Source organism: Xenopus laevis, chromosome 4L (assembly GCF_017654675.1).
Source record: "Xenopus laevis strain J_2021 chromosome 4L, Xenopus_laevis_v10.1, whole genome shotgun sequence".
Classification (NCBI taxonomy): domain Eukaryota; kingdom Metazoa; phylum Chordata; class Amphibia; order Anura; family Pipidae; genus Xenopus; species Xenopus laevis.
In genome coordinates, this window is record NC_054377.1 from 146,975,355 (window position 1) to 146,995,247 (window position 19,893).

At 41.0% G+C, this 19,893-nt stretch overlaps 1 protein-coding gene across 39 annotated transcripts in view; it reads left to right on the plus strand.

Moving 5' to 3' along the window:
• Positions 1 to 19,893, plus strand: part of cadps.L (Ca2+ dependent secretion activator L homeolog) — a 284,076-nt gene that overhangs the window by 58,967 nt on the left and 205,216 nt on the right. For all 39 annotated transcript variants that reach the window (XM_041589293.1, XM_041589298.1, XM_041589302.1 and 36 more), the window contains 2 exon segments: positions 8,568 to 8,681; positions 11,203 to 11,535. In XM_041589293.1, coding sequence (XP_041445227.1) covers positions 8,568 to 8,681; positions 11,203 to 11,535 — 447 coding nt within the window.

Sequence of the window (19,893 nt, forward strand, 5' to 3'; positions counted from 1 at the left end):
GTACTGCCGAGCATGATGTCAGGGCTGATTGGCCAAGTGCAGTTGTTCATAGCAACTTGTCAGATAATTGTTGGTGTATGCAATCTCGGTTTTTGGCTGACCATCTTGTGATCTGTATGGGTGGCCAGATTGCACCATATTGGATTGATTGTCCCATGGCCCAAGTAGGTGAATCGTCAACACTTTTACCCCTAACAGGGACACAAATAGAGCTCATGTAGTGTTATTCCGCCTCTGACCTGGGTATCTGACCTGATGTGGCACCCAGTGTATATGTGCATTTCTGTGTTACGTGCATGAGCTGAGCGTGACAAAAGACACAGCTGGCACACTTAAAAATACCATGAGTATGAAGTTTCAGGAGAGCTTTATGGTAGTCAAAAATATCAATAATTATTCTATTTTAGATGTTGTGCTCTACAATAAGGACCATAACATCATGAAACAGACTTGCTTCTTTAATAGACCTAGAAAAGTGGTTGGGAACAGGGGCGTAACTATAGAGGAAGCAGACCCTGCGGTTGCAGGGGGGCCCAGAAGTGTAGGGGGCCCAGTGAGACCCTAATTAATTAGCAATTTTAATATATCTTGGTAAAATAGGCCAATTTATAAATATTTTGGGGCCCTAAATTGAATTTGCTATGGGGCCCAGTAACAACTAGTTACGCCACTGGTTGGGAATTTGTAAATTGGCACTTTATACATTGTTGTGCTCCCTATGCCTTGTGATGGGTCAACAATTCATACAAAGAAATAAAAGAGAAACAGTACCCAATAAAATTGGGTGTGTTACCCAAAGAGCTCAGTGTTCAAGAGGGAAACATTATGCTCTTCAGGATACTGGATAAATTAATTATCCTTTCACTGCACAATTTAGGAGGAATTGTCTCTAGGAATGCACCAAATTCTCCAATTTTTGGATTCTGCTAAATACTGGATCATTCACAAAAGATTTAGCCGAATCTCCAAGCGAAAGCCAAATCCTTCATTTGTATATTCTGACTCAAGCAAGATTAAAAACATCAAACATGGCGGTCTTCCATTGTCCAACCGATCCCATGAAGTAACATGACTTTAAGGGTTCCAATTTGGTTTAACTCTACACCAAGGATTAAGTCCTGTATTTAGTGAAATGTCTTTATTTGTCCTCCGTGTGATCTAAACATTGGCTGAACATTCAAATTTTCATAATCTGGTCCAGCTCTTGGATGGCTACGTTGGGTATGTGACCTGGTCAGACAAGCAGACCTCAGCAATGAAAACTTAGCAATGTATGTTCCTAAAAAAATCTCTGGATGTAGTAGAAACCTGTAAGAGATACTCAGGTCTATCAAAGGGTCTGTTGTTTGTGGAGGCTGCTTTAAGATGTAGTATGAAAGCCTCCCTGCTTAGGTAGGTGCCCCCTGGGTATTTTGTATTTACATTCTAGCTGAGATCCCCCACTCCCCTCCCAGGGGAGAATTTCATATAAACAGAAGTATCCTCAATTACATCACCTGCTGGTTTCAAAACAGTCAATAAAATGGCAAAACATTTGAAGCAGCAGCAACAGGAAAGCTCCCGTCTAGCATGAGGTCAACTCTGTGATCCCCGAGCCGAAAACTGTGCGTGTGGAGGAGGAAGTGAAGATTAATCATTGGCAGTTTATATCAGTACTGGGGGCGGATGTTTCCCTTCAGCTATAAATATTTTGTATTTTGCTAAATAAATGTGTTTTCGGTGCACTGTGAATTCCGAGAGGTCCTGTGCTTCATATAATTCATAAAGATGAATAGCGGCTGGAGTATGTTGGTAGATGTGGTATAGCACCAGCTGGCATTGTAAATGGTTTTTATTCTTAGGGTGTCCAGGGCTGTGTTTAGAATTCTTAATGGGGCACGGGACCAGCAAAGAGGGGCCCCAATATTAACATGAATTATAAATATCTAACACACTGTCTGTATGCTGTTCCTACTGCTTCTTACACTATTTGTTATTCAACAACTACTGAAAGGCTTCATGTTGGACTGGTTACTATAACTGCTCTCCCACATTCTGTTCCCAGAGACTATTATCCCACTGTTACTATAGGCACCATCTCTCCCTACTATACCTGCTATCCCACAGTCACACTCCCTTCCCAGAGACTATTATCCACTGTTACTATAGGCACCATCTCTCTCCCTACTATACCTGCTATCCCACAGTCTCACTCCCTTCCCAGAGACTATTATCCACTGTTACTATAGGCACCATCTCTCCCTACTATACCTGCTATCCCACAGTCACACTCCCTTCCCAGAGACTATTATCCACTGTTACTATAGGCACCATCTCTCCCTACTATACCTGCTATCCCACAGTCACACTCCCTTCCCAGAGACTATTATCCACTGTTACTATAGACACCATCTCTCCCTACTATACCTGCTATCCCACAGTCACACTCCCTTCCCAGAGACTATTATCCACTGTTACTATAGGCACCATCTCTCCCTACTATACCTGCTATCCCACAGTCACACTCCCTTCCCAGAGACTATTATCCCACTGTTACTATAGGCACCATCTCTCCCTACTATACCTGCTATCCCACAGTCACACTCCCTTCCCAGAGACTATTATCCCACTGTTACTATAGGCACCATCTCTCCCTACTATACCTGCTATCCCACAGTCACACTCCCTTCCCAGAGACTATTATCCCACTGTTACTATAGGCACCATCTCTCCCTACTACACCTGCTATCCCACAGTCACAGTCCCTTCCCAGAGACTATTATCCCACTGTTACTATAGGCACCATCTCTCCCTACTACACCTGCTATCCCACAGTCACAGTCCCTTCCCAAAGATTATTATCCCACTGTTACTATAGGCATCATCTCTCCCTACTATACCTGCTATCCCACAGTCACACTCCCTTCCCAGAGACTATTATCCACTGTTACTATAGGCACCATCTCTCCCTACTATACCTGCTATCCCACAGTCACACTCCCTTCCCAGAGACTATTATCCCACTGTTACTATAGGCACCATCTCTCCCTACTATACCTGCTATCCCACAGTCACACTCCCTTCCCAGAGACTATTATCCACTGTTACTATAGGCACCATCTCTCCCTACTATACCTGCTATCCCACAGTCACAGTCCCTTCCCAGAGACTATTATCCACTGTTACTATAGGCACCATCTCTCCCTACTATACCTGCTATCTCACAGTCACACTCCCTTCCCAGAGACTATTATCTCACTGTTACTATAGACACCATCTCTCCCTACTATACCTGCTATCCCACAGTCACAGTCCCTTCCCAGAGACTATTATCCCACTGTTACTATAGGCACCATCATTCCCTACTAAACCTATTATCCAACAGTCACACTCCATTCCCAGAGACTATTATCCACTGTTACTATAGACACCATCTCTCACTACTATACCTGCTATCCCACAGTCACACTCCCTTCCCAGAGACTATTATCCCATTGTTACTATAGGTACCATCTCTCCCTACTATACCTGCTATCCCACAGTCACACTCCCTTCCCAGAGACTATTATCCCACTGTTACTATAGGCACCATCTCTCCCTACTATACCTGCTATCCCACAGTCACACTCCCTTCCCAGAGACTATTATCCACTGTTACTATAGACACCATCTCTCCCTACTATACCTGCTATCCCACAGTCACACTCCCTTCCCAGAGACTATTATCCACTGTTACTATAGGCACCATCTCTCCCTACTATACCTGCTATCCCACAGTCACACTCCCTTCCCAGAGACTATTATCCACTGTTACTATAGGCACCATCTCTCCCTACTATACCTGCTATCCCACAGTCACACTCCCTTCCCAGAGACTATTATCCACTGTTACTATAGGCACCATCTCTCCCTACTATACCTGCTATCCCACAGTCACACTCTCTTCCCAGAGACTATTATCCCACTGCTAATTCTGACCCCGTTTGAGGCAAGAATACTGAGTAAAATCAGAAAGCATTGAAAATCCAGAAATATTATTTTAAGTTCACTCACATGACATTATCTTCCCGTTTCTCCCCATTTGTCTATAGCTGGTCCCCCAAACCATAAAAAGAGACATTTCCTTGCTGTATCCTAAGAAGTTGTTGAATTAAACTTTATCTCCTTCAATCAGCCTTACAAACAAGTGTTATATGTTTGGTTTTTCTGTATAATTATGCAGATTTTCATCAGTGCGGCTGTTTGGAAGTTATAAATAAAAGCTTAACATAATGCCGTTTAAATTATTTAAAGCAGCAGAAACAAATGGATTGTTACATAACCAATGAAACAGAATGGAAATGTAATTACGGGCGCAATGCAACATGGGGGAATGAATTATATTTTCACTGTCCATTAGCAATTTACAGCGCTTTGCGTCCCGTGAACACATTAGAGCCTTTCAGCAATACAAACAGGCAAAGATTGCAGATGGGCAAGGGGAGAGGATTACTCTATAGGCACTTAGTGTATTTATTCAGCATTTAATGGGCATGCATAATTTACACTTTTTTATTCTATTATTGTCTACTGAATGCTAACCAGCAGCTGAAAAAATGAGCAGGTTAAATCAGAACTCAACCACCGTGATCCAACAAATCAGTCCATTTTAATGACTAGCCAGATCCATATTTATAAAAACGTGCATTCCTGACCCATTTCAAACCCCACCCACTTTCTGTGCCCACCCACTTTCTGTGTACTTCAGTTTGGGACTGTCTTGCGTTACTTGGGGCTATTGGAAGGAATGTTATGCAGGACCCCTCTATCTGCTGCATAGGGTTGGGGGGTTGTGGGTGGTGGAAGTGGTGTCCCAAACTCCAGTGTTGTGTCTTGCAGGGGCATTGTTCTTGCATTAAACTACATTTGAAAATAACTTATCATGGTTGCTCTCTATGTCAATTTCATTTTCAAGTTTTTTTGTAATCCCTTTGTCAATTGGTCTTCCAATGGGACCAATGGATTTTATTTTCATTCTACTCCCAAATTGTGGAGCTGCCATTCAATGCAGATGGGCGTACTCACTGTTGAAATTTAAATTTATTTAACAATTCAAATTTTTTTTTAGCGATTCAGATTTTTTTAACGATTCAAATTTTTTTGCACAATAACTTTTTGGAATAAGTTTGAATTATATTCTCAAAAAATCGAATGTTTGATATTTAATAAGCACAATAAAACGTAAAAAATTGAAATGTATCACATCAGCATCTAAAAGCTTGCGATTTCATGTCGACAGTGACATAACTAAAATGCACCTGGCCCCCCCTGCAAGAAAAAATCTTCAGAGGGGCCTATCGCACTCCGATCCCCATCCTCCCGCCCACTTCCCACCTCCACCCACTTCATGTCCTGACTTCACCCACTCTCCACCCAGACCTCACCCACTCCCTCCCTGGACCCCGCTCTGCTTCTCCGCTGCAGATAAGAGAGCAATTGGGGAAGGGAGGGGTTTCTTGTTAACTATAGAGGAAGCAGACCCAGCAGAACGGGCCCCCCTTTTTCCAGGACCCCAGTCTGCTTCCTCTATAGTTTCACCACTGCATGTAGAAGTCAATGGAAGTTGTACTAGGCAAAATTCATTTTTTGAATTTGAGATTTTCTAGTTTATTTGCATTTGTAAACTCATAAATTCGAGGTATGCTTGTTTTTTTTCCACATTTGTATTCGATTGAGTTTTTTATATTTGGATTTTTTTTAAAAATAAGCAAAAAATCTATTTTTTTTAAAATGGTGAGTTTATATGAAGTATAAAAACCCTCTAAAAGGTCACATGAGACTGCAGGGGAAGTGACTGGGGGGTTACATAGTAACATAGTAACATAAAAACGACACAGTCCATCAAGTTCAACCTTTTAACTCTATTTTATCCTGGCTAACTGTCAGATGATCCAGAGGAAGGCAACAAAAAATCTGAAGCCTCTCAAATTTGCATCAGAGGGGGAAAAATTCCTTCCTGACTCCAAGATGCAATCGGAATTGTCGCTGGCCTCAATTTTGACGCCCGCGAGTTGACAGCCAGCGTCAAAATTCGTGTTTAGCAAATTTTTCACAGGTTACACAAATTTTGCGGCGAAACGGGACAAATTTGCCCATCACTAGATATTAATGTTGGAGGTTTTAGTTTAATACAGTTTACAATAGGGCATCAAAAAGTATGTGTCCTTCAGGATTTCCATTAGACAAATAGAAAAGGAAAATGAAAAATAGGGGTCCTTTAATTCGACATCAGGTTCTGGGAGCCCTATTATTTTGTATTCCGGCGAGCAGAGGAAAGTCATTTCTGCATCTCGTTATTAATGGCTGCACTATGTACATATTCCTGGAGTCTGAATTCTAAAATATAATTGAATCCCTGTATTAACATGTCTCTAGCCTTGTATTATGTTATAATTATCTTTATTGAGCAGAATGGTTTCAGTGCTCATTCAAATGCTGCCTCCCAATCTGAAATAAACAGCAGAGAGGCATCATTTTTATATTAAAAAAAAAGCCTTTTCTCTTCTTCTCCCTAATGGAGTGACACTGCATTTTTGTATCTTTGTGTCTTTTTACTATAGTTCTGTCACAACCGGCACCCAATACCAGAACAAGTGCCAAGCACCCTGGTCTGGGCTCGGCTTCACCAGTAGTGTGACCACCGTTGGGCTTCGGGAGGAGCCCTCAGCTTACTTGGGTGCCACCTGGACTTAACGAGGGGTACAAGGCGAGATGTTCTGGCTGGCAAAGGGGCACGGCTGTTAGCAAAGTCTTTTGGGCCGCAGGTCACGGTACAAAGGATTAGGCAGAAGGATGGTCAGATAGGCTGGGTCAAGGCAGGCGGATATCAGAATCGCCAGGCAGGCAAGGGTCAAACCGGTTGTCAATCAAGGGGTTAAACTGGAAGAGTTGTCGTAGGCAGGCAAGGGTCAGGATACAGAATGCAGAGTAGTCAGGGAACAGGCAGGAGTCAAAACCGGATAATCAGAACAAACAGGTAGAGGATCAGATGCACAAGGCTCAGGAACCACTAGAAACCAATTTCTATCACGGGCACTGGCTGGGAGTCATAATGGGCCTTAAATACAGTCAAAGTTCGTGCCAAAACTTGCGCCAATGCGCGCTGGCGCAATCACGCCAGCGCGTCTGTACCTTTAAGAGGCGCGCAGGCCTGTAGAGTCTGTAAGCGAAAAAAATTCACACATGGCAAAATTCGGAATTTCACAGCGAATCCATGGCTGCCGAATAAATTCACTCATCACTAGCCCTGAATTAAACCATGAAGTGAATATGATAAAAGTCAGTGTTTTTCTATTAAATGCGTACACGTCATTTCGAAACGTGCTTGAGACTATTCTATCCTGGCAGCTTCACACAACTATTAAAAGAAATCTGCACAGGAAATTCATAAAAAATGATGTTTGTTGCAATAAATGGAACGTTTAAATGTCAATTTTTAAAATACAGAAATGTAGGTGAACAGTTGTCAGCAGATGGAATTTTTTTGTGTAATAATAAAACAGTAGCTTGTACTTGGTCCCAGCTAAGATATAATTAATCCTTATTGAAGTTAAAACAATCCTATTGAGTTTTTTCATATTTAAATGATGTTTTAGTGGACTTAATTTATAGAGACCCTTTTTACAGAACTACCACTTACCTGCAAACCCCCAGGTCCCGAGCATTCTGGATAACAGGTCCTATTCCTGCACTGGGAGCAACATCCGAGTTGGTGAAACATGTTGCTCACGAGCCATTTGTTATTGGCTCAGCTATCTCTTTGTCAGCTGTATATATATATATATATATATATATAATGCAAAGGAACCATGTAAATGAGATCCTTGGTGATGTCATCAGTTATAATCAGTGCTTAGTGATGTCATTTTGGTCACGTGGAAACTTGTGTATCATAATAAATAATGTACTCCCCATTGCAAAATAGAGTTCCTTCAGCCTTGTGCCTTAATAGGGTCATGGAACTCCTTGGTGACTCATAATATGCTTATATTTTACATTATTACATTATATGTTATTCCCTATACATATAACATCATTTTCCTTGGCAAAAACAAAAGCCCAAACAGTAAAGACCAGTTGCAAGTACTAAAACTCCACTTATACAACTGCAGACTTACTTGCTATACTGATTTAATTAAAATTAAGACAGTAATAACATGTGTCAGTTTGGAAGAGTTCATCAGATATGCTGTATACATAAGGAATTAGATTATCTGTCACAGTGCAGTGCGGTGGGTAAGAAATCACTGAAACATAATTAAAGGCCAGGCCGTATAACCTTTATTTTTTATCTTTTATTGATAAAGCATTCGCTGTGTGCACACAAAGTCATCCTCTGAGCGCAGTTTTCTGCTTGCAAGGCCAACGTGCAGGGGATTTAAGTGAGAATACAGGGAAATATGGATCAATGCAAATCAGCGGATCGGATTCCTGTTGAACAATCATTTGGCTCTTTTATAGAAATCAATGGAGCAAGAAACAATTTAATGGCTCCTGATGTCACAAAGTTCATTGGAATCCTAACAGAATGTTTTTCTTTTTATCTTTAGATAAGCAAACAGCAACTTCAGACTGTCAAGGATCGTTTTCAGGCCTTCTTCAATGGCGAAACCCAAATTGTGGCCGATGAAGCGTTTATGAATGCTGTTCAGAGCTACTATGAGGTAAGGGCGGAAGCCAAATGTCAATAAAATATGCAAAATCTTTAGTAAAATTCGTTTGTTTGAATATTTTTCAATGTTGCCTATTTTATGAATCTTCAACCTCCACTTCCTCTTTGTTTTCCTGATCTTTATTTATTTATAAAGAACTTTGTTTTCCACTTTGACCAAAATATTTTTGAAAACTGTTTTGTTAGCTCAGACCTTGTCAAATCCAATTATTTATCATATCAGCGTTATGGGACTTCACTCAAGTGGCTGGGAAGAAAAAGTGACGCCCAATGTAACTTCAAGAAGACTCCATCTGTGTTTTATTTATTAACAGCAGGGCATTCCACAAACAGGCACTTTTTAATTCAGACATTGGGCCAGATTCCATTCAATGAGAAAACTTTTTCTCATGGATTATCACATGAAAACTCATTAGATTCCATTAGAGGGGAAAAAACTTTTCTCCAAATTCAGTTCCCTTTTTTTACCATAAACTTCGGGCCAGATTCAATTCAGTGAGGGAAAGGTTTATCACGTGAAAATTCATGGACAAGATGCAATTCAATTCAGAAAAAGTATTTTCACTGGGCTGAAAAAGCCAGTTGAAGAGTCCTCATGTGTGGGAAAGGGGAGGAGCTATGAGTGAACTCTCTGTCCAGGAAGTAAGAACCAGGAAGTGAGGAATGACCTTGTGCAGTTTTATCGAACAAGGGACCAGATTCAATTCAGTGAGAATCTCACGGTTTATCACTTGAAAACTCATGGACGAGATCATCATCATCATCATCATCATCATTTATTTATATAGCGCTGTCAAGATACGCAGTGCTTTACTGCAGTTATAGCAAACAGGGAATAAATGGTGGATAACAAACAAGGATTACAGAATACAATAGGGTTAGAAGGACCTAGAGATTAGAGTTTACAAACTAAAGGTTAGGGTACAATTGAGTCATTAGGATTATATAAACATTTTGTCATTTTTGATAAAGCAATGATTAATTAAGGTACATCGAATAAGCCTCTTTAAACAGGTGGGTCTTTAAGGAGCGCTTGAAAGTTTGGAAAGAAGGAGAAAGTCTGACAGCTCGAGGCAGAGAGTTCCAGAGAAAAGCAGAAGCCCGAGAGAAGTCTTGTAGATGAGAATGGCCAGAAGTGATCAGAGGAGAAGTGAGGCGAAGATCAGAAGCAGAGCGTAGGTTTCGTTTCGAGATTCAATTTGAGGAGAAAAACTTTTCTCCAAATTAAGTTCCAGGTTTTCCCTAGACTTCAATAGAGTTTTCACGTAATAAAAAGTGAGATAAGTTTTTCTGATTTGAATCTAGTCCATGAGTTTTCACATGAAAAACCATTTTCTCACTGAATTGAATCTGGCCCTTTATCTTGTGAAAACGTCATTGAAGTCTATGGGAAAAAACTGGAACTGGATTTGGGGAAAGTTTTTTCTCCTCATATTGACTCTGGTTCATGATCTTTCACGTGAGGAATCATAAGATAACTTTTTCTCACTGAATTGAATCTGGCTCTTTATAGAAAAATAAACGTAAAGGCAAAGTTCATCTTTTTGACATCAGACTTGTTCTTTGACCTCCTGCATCCTCAGTCATGTTTGACAATTCTTTCACCACTGTTAGGGCAATTTAATCCAGAAATGTATAATTATTTTACTCACAGTCTATAAGAGTTTTATACCTTTGGGCCAGATTCAATTCAGAGAGAAAAAAAGGTTTATCACATGAAAACTGATGGATGAGATTTAATTTGAGATGCAATTCAATTCAGAAAAACTTATCTCACGGTTTATCGCGTGGAAACTCTATTGAAGTCTTTGGGAAAGAAACTGAAACTGAATTTGCAGAAAAGTTTTTTCTCCTCAAATTGAATCTCATCCATGCGTTTTCACATGATAAGCCCTGAGATAACTTTTTCTCACTGAATTGAATCTGGTCCCTTGTTCTCTAAAACTGCACAAGGTCATTCCTCACTTCCTGGTTCTTACTTCCTGGACAGAGAGTTCACTCACAGCTCCTCCCCTTTCCCACAGATGAAGACTCTTCAGCTGGCTTTTTCAGCCCAGTGAACACAACCCCTTTCTTTTTTTTTTAAATTATACTTATACCTTGAAACTACCCCAAGATTATGTTACTAGTGCACAATACACTGCCTCTAAATACCTGAGGGAAGATAATGCTAAAGTGTCAGGTCTCTGATGTGCTAATGGTTTGTATTGTGGATTATCCTAAAACTCCTAAAATCAATTCTAAAGGCAGTCAACAAAGTCAAGGCTTGCTGTCTGGATGAGTTGATCCATGGTAGTTTTATTGTCCTCAGCCAGAATATGATGACAGTAGACTTCTTTTTATGATGGCTTCAGTTTAATATAATCCATGCTGAAAACACTTCGTATATCAGATTATTTGCCTTCTAATTAGTTTCACACAAGCTTTAGGTATCTATGTAGACTTTGCCATTGCCTATGTCATGTGTTCAAACGGAATAGTTTAATCTCTTAGACTTGGCTCTAAAATCCTAGGTCTTTCTCAAGAGTGATCGTGTCGCCAGAATGGTGCAAAGTGGAGGCTGCTCTGCCAACGACTCTCGGGAAGTGTTTAAAAAGCATATAGAAAAGAGGGTGCGCAGCCTCCCCGAGATCGACGGCCTCAGCAAAGAGACTGTTTTGAGTTCCTGGATAGCTAAATTTGATGCTATTTACCGCGGGGAGGAAGATCCTCGCAAACAGCAGGCAAGGATGACGGCCAGCGCAGCGTCTGAACTCATCCTCAGCAAAGAGCAGCTCTACGAAATGTTTCAACAGATCCTGGGTATTAAAAAATTTGAACATCAGCTTCTGTACAACGCATGCCAGGTGAGAACTCATTTATGATTAATTGCCTTTCCTTCTGGTATTTGAGCCTGTTTAATCCATTATAGCAAAAAATGTGCCTAGTACATCCATCAATTTCTGAGCTTTACACGCTCAGCTTGCTCTGGAGAAGGCATCAGTATAACAACTGTTGACCAGAGCTTCTAAGTCTTCTAAGCTGGGACTCTCACACTTGTGACAATAGGCGAGTATCTCCATTTGCCTTGGATGTTCCCAAGATATACTCACCTACTGACAGCAGTTTATTGTAGGCCATGTGAAAGGAGTCTGTGGCATGGAAGAACATGTATGTTGTTATATGTTGAGCTGACCACCCCAACCTATCCAATAATGGGCCAGATTCAGTTCAGTGAGAAAAAGTTATCTCCTGGTGAAAACTCATGGACAAGTTTCAATTCAAGGAGAAAATACTTTTCTCCAAATTCAGTTAAATTTTTTTCCCATCAATGGCCCAATTCAATTCAGTGAAAAAAAGTTATCTCATGTTTTATCAAGTGAAAAGTCATGAATGAGATTCAATTTGAGTAGAAAAAAACTTTTCTCCATATTCAGTTTTTCAGAGACATCAATAGAATTTTCACTTGATAAACCATGAGATACGTTTTTCTGAATAGAATTGCATCTCAAATGTAATTTTGTCCATGACTTTTCAGATGATAAACCTTTTTCTTACTGAATTGAATGTCGCCCAATACATTAAGTAGACCTGTTGTAGATACGGCTGATAATTCTTATGGAAGCTGGTTCTTGGGCGGGGGTCTGAGGACTACTTAGCCAGAATTTTGTCAACCTTTAAAAACCTGTAATTACAATGTTGTTCTTTACCCTTTAACTTGATGAAGAAGCAATTTGGCTCCAGAATGACCCTTTCTTATCATGTTTTTGGACTGTTCAGGGATTTATTTTGTTTTTTAAAATTATTCTTTATTTATAAAGTAGTGACTTTTTAGCAATACTAAACAGAGATTATACATCAGTCACTGCCCCAGTTGAGTTTACAATCTAAGGTCCCTAACACATTCACACATACACTAACATGCCTGTGAGTTTTGGGAGCAAGTTAAGAAATTGGAGTACCCAGGGAAAACCCACACAGGAAAGAATATACAAACTCCTATTCATTGCCCCCCCTGCTCCCCCATATTAGCCATGGCTTGTGTATCTTTGTATCTCAACTCCAGAATGAATTCGTTCAACTCCCCACTCCACACCCCCATTCATTTCTCCCCTGCCTGAATAATGATCTCCTCTATTTGACAGTACAAGCAATACAATGGGGAGTGGGGTGGGATGAGCTTATTAAACACAACTCATTATCCCAGGCTCTACCAGTCCGGTGGGAAAGAGTAAAATGCAAAATGTGTTTAATGATAACAACAAGTACAATACCCAATACCCTTGGCAAACAGCTTTCTCCAATTAGGGGCTCAGTTTGTCATCCTATTGTAATATGTATCGGAGCTTCCAGATATGGGCTAGAACTGAATTCTAGGGCAATTTGGCTTTTTCTTTTGTTGTGTATGTATTGAAGTTGGTTGCTTGTGGGAATACAGGTGCCTTCCTTCTCTTGCACGTACAGTATACAGTTATTCTTGTTTCTCCCAGGTGGAAATGGAATAAGAGATTTGTTCCTAATGTATCATCTTTCTCCGGCTGCTCATTAATTATCCTCCCCACCTCATTTGTTCTGGGCCTGCCTTTCAGTTTTGCAGCCATTGTTATTAATCTCCAGCAACTGGATTTGATACAATTGCCTTTCTTCAGAGAACTTTGGAGTCAACCTGTATTTTTGCCAGTCTGGCAGCCTTTTTATGTATTTTATGGTTTTAATAATCCTGCTTAAATTTCAAATATTTTATCCTTTAATAGGGCCCTGGACTTCAGTCTTAAGACTATCTGTGTGTTAAGACACACAACCATACAACTTAATGTTCTCCTTAGCAGCTGCTGGGTCTGTTTGTCTCTTTGACGACACCCCATCCTATCTTATTTAAGTAATAAAGTGTATGGAAGGGCTACATACTCCTTAACATGATTTGTCCTTTCTTGTTGACCGTTCCATTCAGATAAAATTGCCATGTGTTCCAAGTGAATACTGTATGTTCATTGGTGCTTTGTACTGTTTTTCTGCACCTCCGTGATTAATAATCAAGGAGATGCCGCTAAATGAAGTCAACAGACTGAACTGACATCAACCCTTTGCTAAATGTCCAGGTTAATGAGGGGGGCCCAAAAGGTTATCTGTTCTGCTCAGGCAGTGCTGGTTCTCTCACCTATGCCCCGTGGGAGGTAGGTTTTCTAAAATAGCCCAAGGATCTTCTGATCAGTTCCTGTTCATAGTTTATATAATTGGAAGGAGCAAATGGTCCTTCACTTTTTTCCACTGTAGCCAGAGGGCCTGATGTGGAGGTACAACTTATTACAAGATATCAAGACCAAACTCAAAGTAGGTGCTTATTGAATTCCAGGCTTGGAGGCAAGTTTTGGTTGTATAAAACCCAGATGTGTTGCCAAACAGAGCCTCTTGTAGGCTGCCAGTCCACATAGAAGCTACCAAATAGTCAATCACAGCCTTTATTTTGTACCCCCCTGTAACTTGTCATGCTTGTGTTGCTCCCTGACTCTTTTTACGTTTGAATGTGGCTCATGGGTAAAAATGGTTGGGGACTCTTACTCTAAGGTAACCAATACTGGGGTGCAGGGACCCTGTGAACAAGCCTTAGCAAGTAACAGACCAGGGTTGTAAGATGGTCAGGGCTAGTAAGCATGAACAGCTCTGTGTTCCTCTAAAGAGAGATAGTGTAGGATTATTATTCCCCAGACGACACCCACCTTAGTATAGGGCCACAGGTGGAAAGGAACTCATGCTATTTCTATCCGAAGAGCTGTCGACTAGAGGGGACATTTCACTGTGGTGTCCATCCCGGTGGTGAGACTATTCCCATTTCTCCAACCCAGTTGAGCATGTGAGTACTTAAAACTGCCTGATATTGCTGGAGATATTGCCTCAACCATTAAATGTTTCAAGAGAGTACCTTTCCTGTTCAATACACCTTCAGTCCACTGGTTCAGTGAATTTATTCTTAATATTGTCACAGCACCTTAAGTTACTAGTCAGCAACAACACATTTTCCTGAAGACACTTCTGGGCCTGGGTTCATTTCATATGTCAAGAAGTATCCAAAAAAAAGATTGACAGGACTTCATTGAAAGGACCAGAGTTTTGGCTGTACCACCAGCCTTTTTCAAGGTTTTAATATGATGCAATGGAGCATTATACAGAGCTTGGGTTTCCTTTCTGAATGGAATATTCAGCCCAAATCTCTGTACCAAGCAACAGATGACCCTATTGAATGTGTAAGCCTCAGCTAGACTGCAATATCTAAATCCATATTTGTACATAAACTGCTAATTTGACATTGCCACTCTCTATATTCTCACAGTCTATGGAACTTGTCTGCTAATTCTGAACAATAAATGGTGCAACTGTAGGTTTCCTGCAGATTAATGGGGCAGATTAGGAAGGTCTATTGTTATGTCGTCTGAGTTAATTGGAAACATAGTTTTGCCGCAGTAATCTGATTAATTCTGCTGTTATTTGGGCTTTAAGATAAATACAATATTCCACGCTGTCCTGTGCTATTACATTTGTAAGATAGAAAGAGATGGAGGACAAGATTTCTTTGGCTTTGAAAATGTTTTTATCTCATTTCATGTTTCTGCCGTGTAAGAGCCGTGCAGGCACAAAAGCCAATTCAGCTTTGTTTTATACCATTACATTGATTTGACCTCCATCTTTAAAAACATCTTAGATTTTTTTTTCCATTTAGATTGCATTATGCAAATGTAGAAATTTGCACGGGCGAATGTCACCTTAAAGAAGTTCATAGAGAAGTATGGGAAAGTGTGTGCATTTTATATTTCTCCGGAGACCATTATACGGCAATGCTCGTTTTATTTCAAGTGCATGGGAAACTGTTTAACTTATCAATTCTTGGTTTACATATCATTTATAGCCTATAAATGTCTCATTGGAGGATATTGTACTACTTTACTACTTTTGCACTGAACAGTAGAGCATGTTTACAGTCCAACCCCTCACTCTGGATAGGCCATTGTCTTTGCACCTTCTGATTGACCCTTGGCTCTTCCAATTAAATGCTGTATTAGACAAATCAATGGGCACCAATGGTTCTTAACCAGGAACTTGCTGTTCATTGTACACAGACAAGGTACATCAATAGGTTGTCTCACCAAGGTATTGGTTCAAGCATACCAGATAGACTACCCTAAGCCCTAACACAGTGGAGTCCATACTTTGATGGGTCTCACTAATTGTAAACCCTCACTATTTCTCCATGCTGTAGGACAGAACTGCTCTTGCTTACTATCCCTGACCCTAATGAAACATCCTATGTAAGGAGCTAGCATTCAGTATTGATCCTTATTCACGGGGGTCTTGCAGCCTGACTTATCTCATTCTTGGGTTACCATAGGGCTTAGTTTGATATTGGGTCCTTTTGCTCCCAATTTCCACAGCATATCCATCCCTGGACAAAGTCCAAAGAAGAAGTGGTTCCTTAGATTGTATAAACTGCAGGCAGATAATGGTCACACCATCCCTGACCAATAAGGGATACTGACTTGCAAAAAATAGTGGGAGCACTTACCAGGTACTAGGATTCACCTGTGCATGTCACAAAACCGAAGATCCCAACGGTTGCTTCCAATGAGTAAAAATGAGTTTGTAGGTGCAGCACCAAGGAATCCAGGAAGTAGAAAAATTTAAAAATATAAACCTTTATTCCAGCATATTAAAATGATAGTAGGAAAAAGCATGCCCCACACTGAATATTGGGCTGTTCACCCAACGCGTTTCATGGCTATCGCCACTTCCTCAGGAGCTCCTGAGGAAGTGGCGAGAGCCATGAAACGCGTTGAGTGAACAGCCCAATATTCAGTGTGGGGCATGCTTTTTCCTACTATCATTTTAATATGCTGGAATAAAGGTTTATATTTTTAAATTTTTCTACTTCCTGGATTCCTTGGTGCTGCACCTACAAACTCAATAAGGGATACTGCCCTCCCAAAGGACATAGTTAACAAATCCAGGTCCTCCTGAGTCACTAGGGGAAGATAATCCCTTGGGACCCCTAAACTAGAATAACAGCTTATTGTACATTTGTCATAATTATTGTTGTCCTTTGCAAGTGGTTCAATAAAATTGGGATATAAGAGTAAATCACATTGTGCTGGGGATGTACTTGCTGGAAGGCCTGAGGTGAAGGAAGGCCTCAGTAAAGGATACATGAATGCAATAATGTGATTGATAGGATTGCACCTGTAATAAGTGAGTTAATATTCCCAGCTGACACCCAACTTCTGCAGTTGGAAGGTTTAGCTAAGGCGTTCCCAACCTTTTTCACCCATGAGCCACATTCAAATGTAAAAAAGGTTGGAGAGCAACATTAGCAATGACAGAAATCTCCTGGTGGGTCAAATATGGGCAGTGCTTGGCTATTTGGTAGCCCCTATCTGACTCTATTTGGCAGTACACTTGGTTCTTATGCAAGTTGCCTCCAAGCCTGGAATTGAAAAATAAGCCCCTGCTTTGAGGCCACTGGGAGCAACATCCAAGGGGTTGGTGAGTAACATGTTACTCATGAGCCACTGGTTTAGTGGAAATGGAGTGAATCCCTGTATTCTATTGTTCTTTCTTTGAGTGTTCAGTAAACCGTCTGTTCGTGGTTAATAGCCACTGGTGCTCAGATTCTTTCAAGATTATCACTGGCACAGTACAGGGAATTGTAATTCAGCTGCACCGCCCTTCCTCCAGATACTTTGATTTGTAAAGAGTGAGTAGCAGTGTTGCTATTATTGCCAACAATTGGAAACCATTGACTGGTATATTTACATGGTTTTACATTTTTTATCCTGATCAAGGACATATGACTGAATGGGCCTCTCAAGGATATTTGTATTTATTTATTTAGCTGTGGGTCACTGTTACAGTGAGGGTTGGGGCAGACAGGCAGATTCGAGGAGATTTAGTCACCTGGCAACCAATCGCCTCTTCTGCGGGGCGACAATCTCGCCCAGGGCCGCTCCGGTCATGAGGCAAGGTGAGAATCTTGCCTCAGGCGGCACGGAGCGGCCAGTTACCAGGGGCGGCAAAAAGCCGCCTCTGGTAACTTTAAGAGCCGAATTTCCATTTTTTAAAACGGAAATTCGGCTCTTCTAGCGCAGCGAGTGCAATAGCGCTCACTGCACTAGCGATGCGGCCCCTCCTCCACCTGCTCCGACACTGGTAGTTAGAAGAGCGGAGCAGGAGGAGGGGCTGCATTGGGGCTGCTGCCTCAGCCGGCAGCAGCCCCTGAAACGTGCCTGATCTCGCCAAACTGCCTTCCATCTGCCTTCCGCCTGCTTGAATGAAGATTCACCTTCGCTAATGCACTCCTGGCGCTTTGATTTCCGAAGTTGCCCGAAATTGCCTCACGAGGAAACTTCAGGCATCTTCGGAAATTGGAGTGCAGCGAGTGCATTAGCGCAGGCGATTCTTCATTCAAGCAGACAGAAGGCAGACTGAAGGCAGTTCGGGGAGATTGTCGCCCTGCAGAAAAGGCGATTAGTCACCAGGCGAGTAAATCTCCCCAAATCTGCCCATCTGCCCCAACCCTGAAATCTCAATGTTTGCTCTATGTAAATATCATTCCTCTTTCCATACTGATAAGTGTTCCAGTTCCTGTCTATAACAAGCATTCTGATAACATGATTTTGTCTCATCGGGATCAAGCTTATATGTGGGGCCAACAAAGCTCAAGACCCCTATAACTCTCGAGTATGTAGCAATTATATAAAATGCTGTTGCAGCTGTTACCTTGCTTTAGTTTTAGGCGTGACCAGTTCAGAAAGTGAGCACTCACCCCATATCTCCCCCTAACTGGCCTTCAGGCTGGGCCCCCTTAGCTCATAACAAGTTTACAGATATATAGAAACATTGGGGTAACAGTCACCCTGCTATAGTTCCAGGGGTACCCAGGGCACAAATAAGCACTCACCCCAAATCTCCCCCTAACTGGCCTTCAGGCTGGGCCCCCTTAGCTCATAACAAGTTTACAGATATATAGAAACATTGGGGTAACAGTCACATTGCTATAGTGCCAGGGGTACCCAGGGTACAAATAAGCACTCACCCCAAATATCCCCCTAACTGGCCTTCAGACTGGGCCCCTTTAGCTCATAACAAGGTTGCAGATATATAGAAACATTGGGGTGTCACCCTGCTATAGTTCCAGGGGTACCCAGGGTACAAATAAACACTCACCCCAAATCTCCCCCTAACTGGCCTTCAGACTGGCCCCCCTTAGCTCATAACAAGGTTACAGATATATAGAAACATTGGGGTAACAGTCACCCTGCTATAGTTCCAGGGGTACCCAGGGTAAATGAGACATAAAGTTGACTTTGTATTTTCCATAAAATAACGTAATCAAAAATAAAAAACAAATAAAGAAATCCTAACAGATTTTCAAGGAGGAAATGTGGGGGTGAAAATTCGGTAGCTTTTTGCAGTTAAATTGGAAGAAGAAAGAAGACCCTTTTTTTCAAACTGCGCGGCATTTTGTACCAAAACAAGTCGTGCCTGTTGTAAAAATATCTATAATAATGTTCCAAGCTCTGAGATTTGGAATGAATAGAAACAAATATGACTCAGAGCCTTTTAACTCCTGGCAGGTTGTTTTACGTCAGAAATGAATGTGCCGTGTGTGGGACAAGACAGATTTGAAAATGCAGAAATTATTGAATTCAGAATCCCCGCCTGCAACAGAAATAGGGATTATCATATGAGCCATATTATTTATACTGTATATACAGGTATGGGACCTGGTATGCAGAAAACCTGGGGTATTCCATAGTTAAGATTTTTTTAAACCTCAGGGGGGCAATTTACTAAAACTCAAATGAATCTAATTTTTTTATTAAAACAAAGCTCCATTCCACTAATTCAACTAATTTATCAATAATCTTTCTAAAAAATTTGGAGTGACAAAACATCACTATAAAATCAGGCGTCAGTTCGTATCGTATGATTGACACTCCAAAAATTAGAATTTATCCAATTGTCGTTGCGAAAACTCAACTTTATGGGATTATCGGACGAGAATCCCGACATTGGGCCAGATTAATTTCAATGAGAAAAAGTTATCTCATGGTTTATCACGTGAAAACTCATGGACAAGATTCAATTCGAGGAGACAAAACTTTCCTCCACATTCAGTTCCAAATTTTCCCCATAGGCTTCAATAGAGTTTTTCACGTGATAAACAGTCAGATACGTTT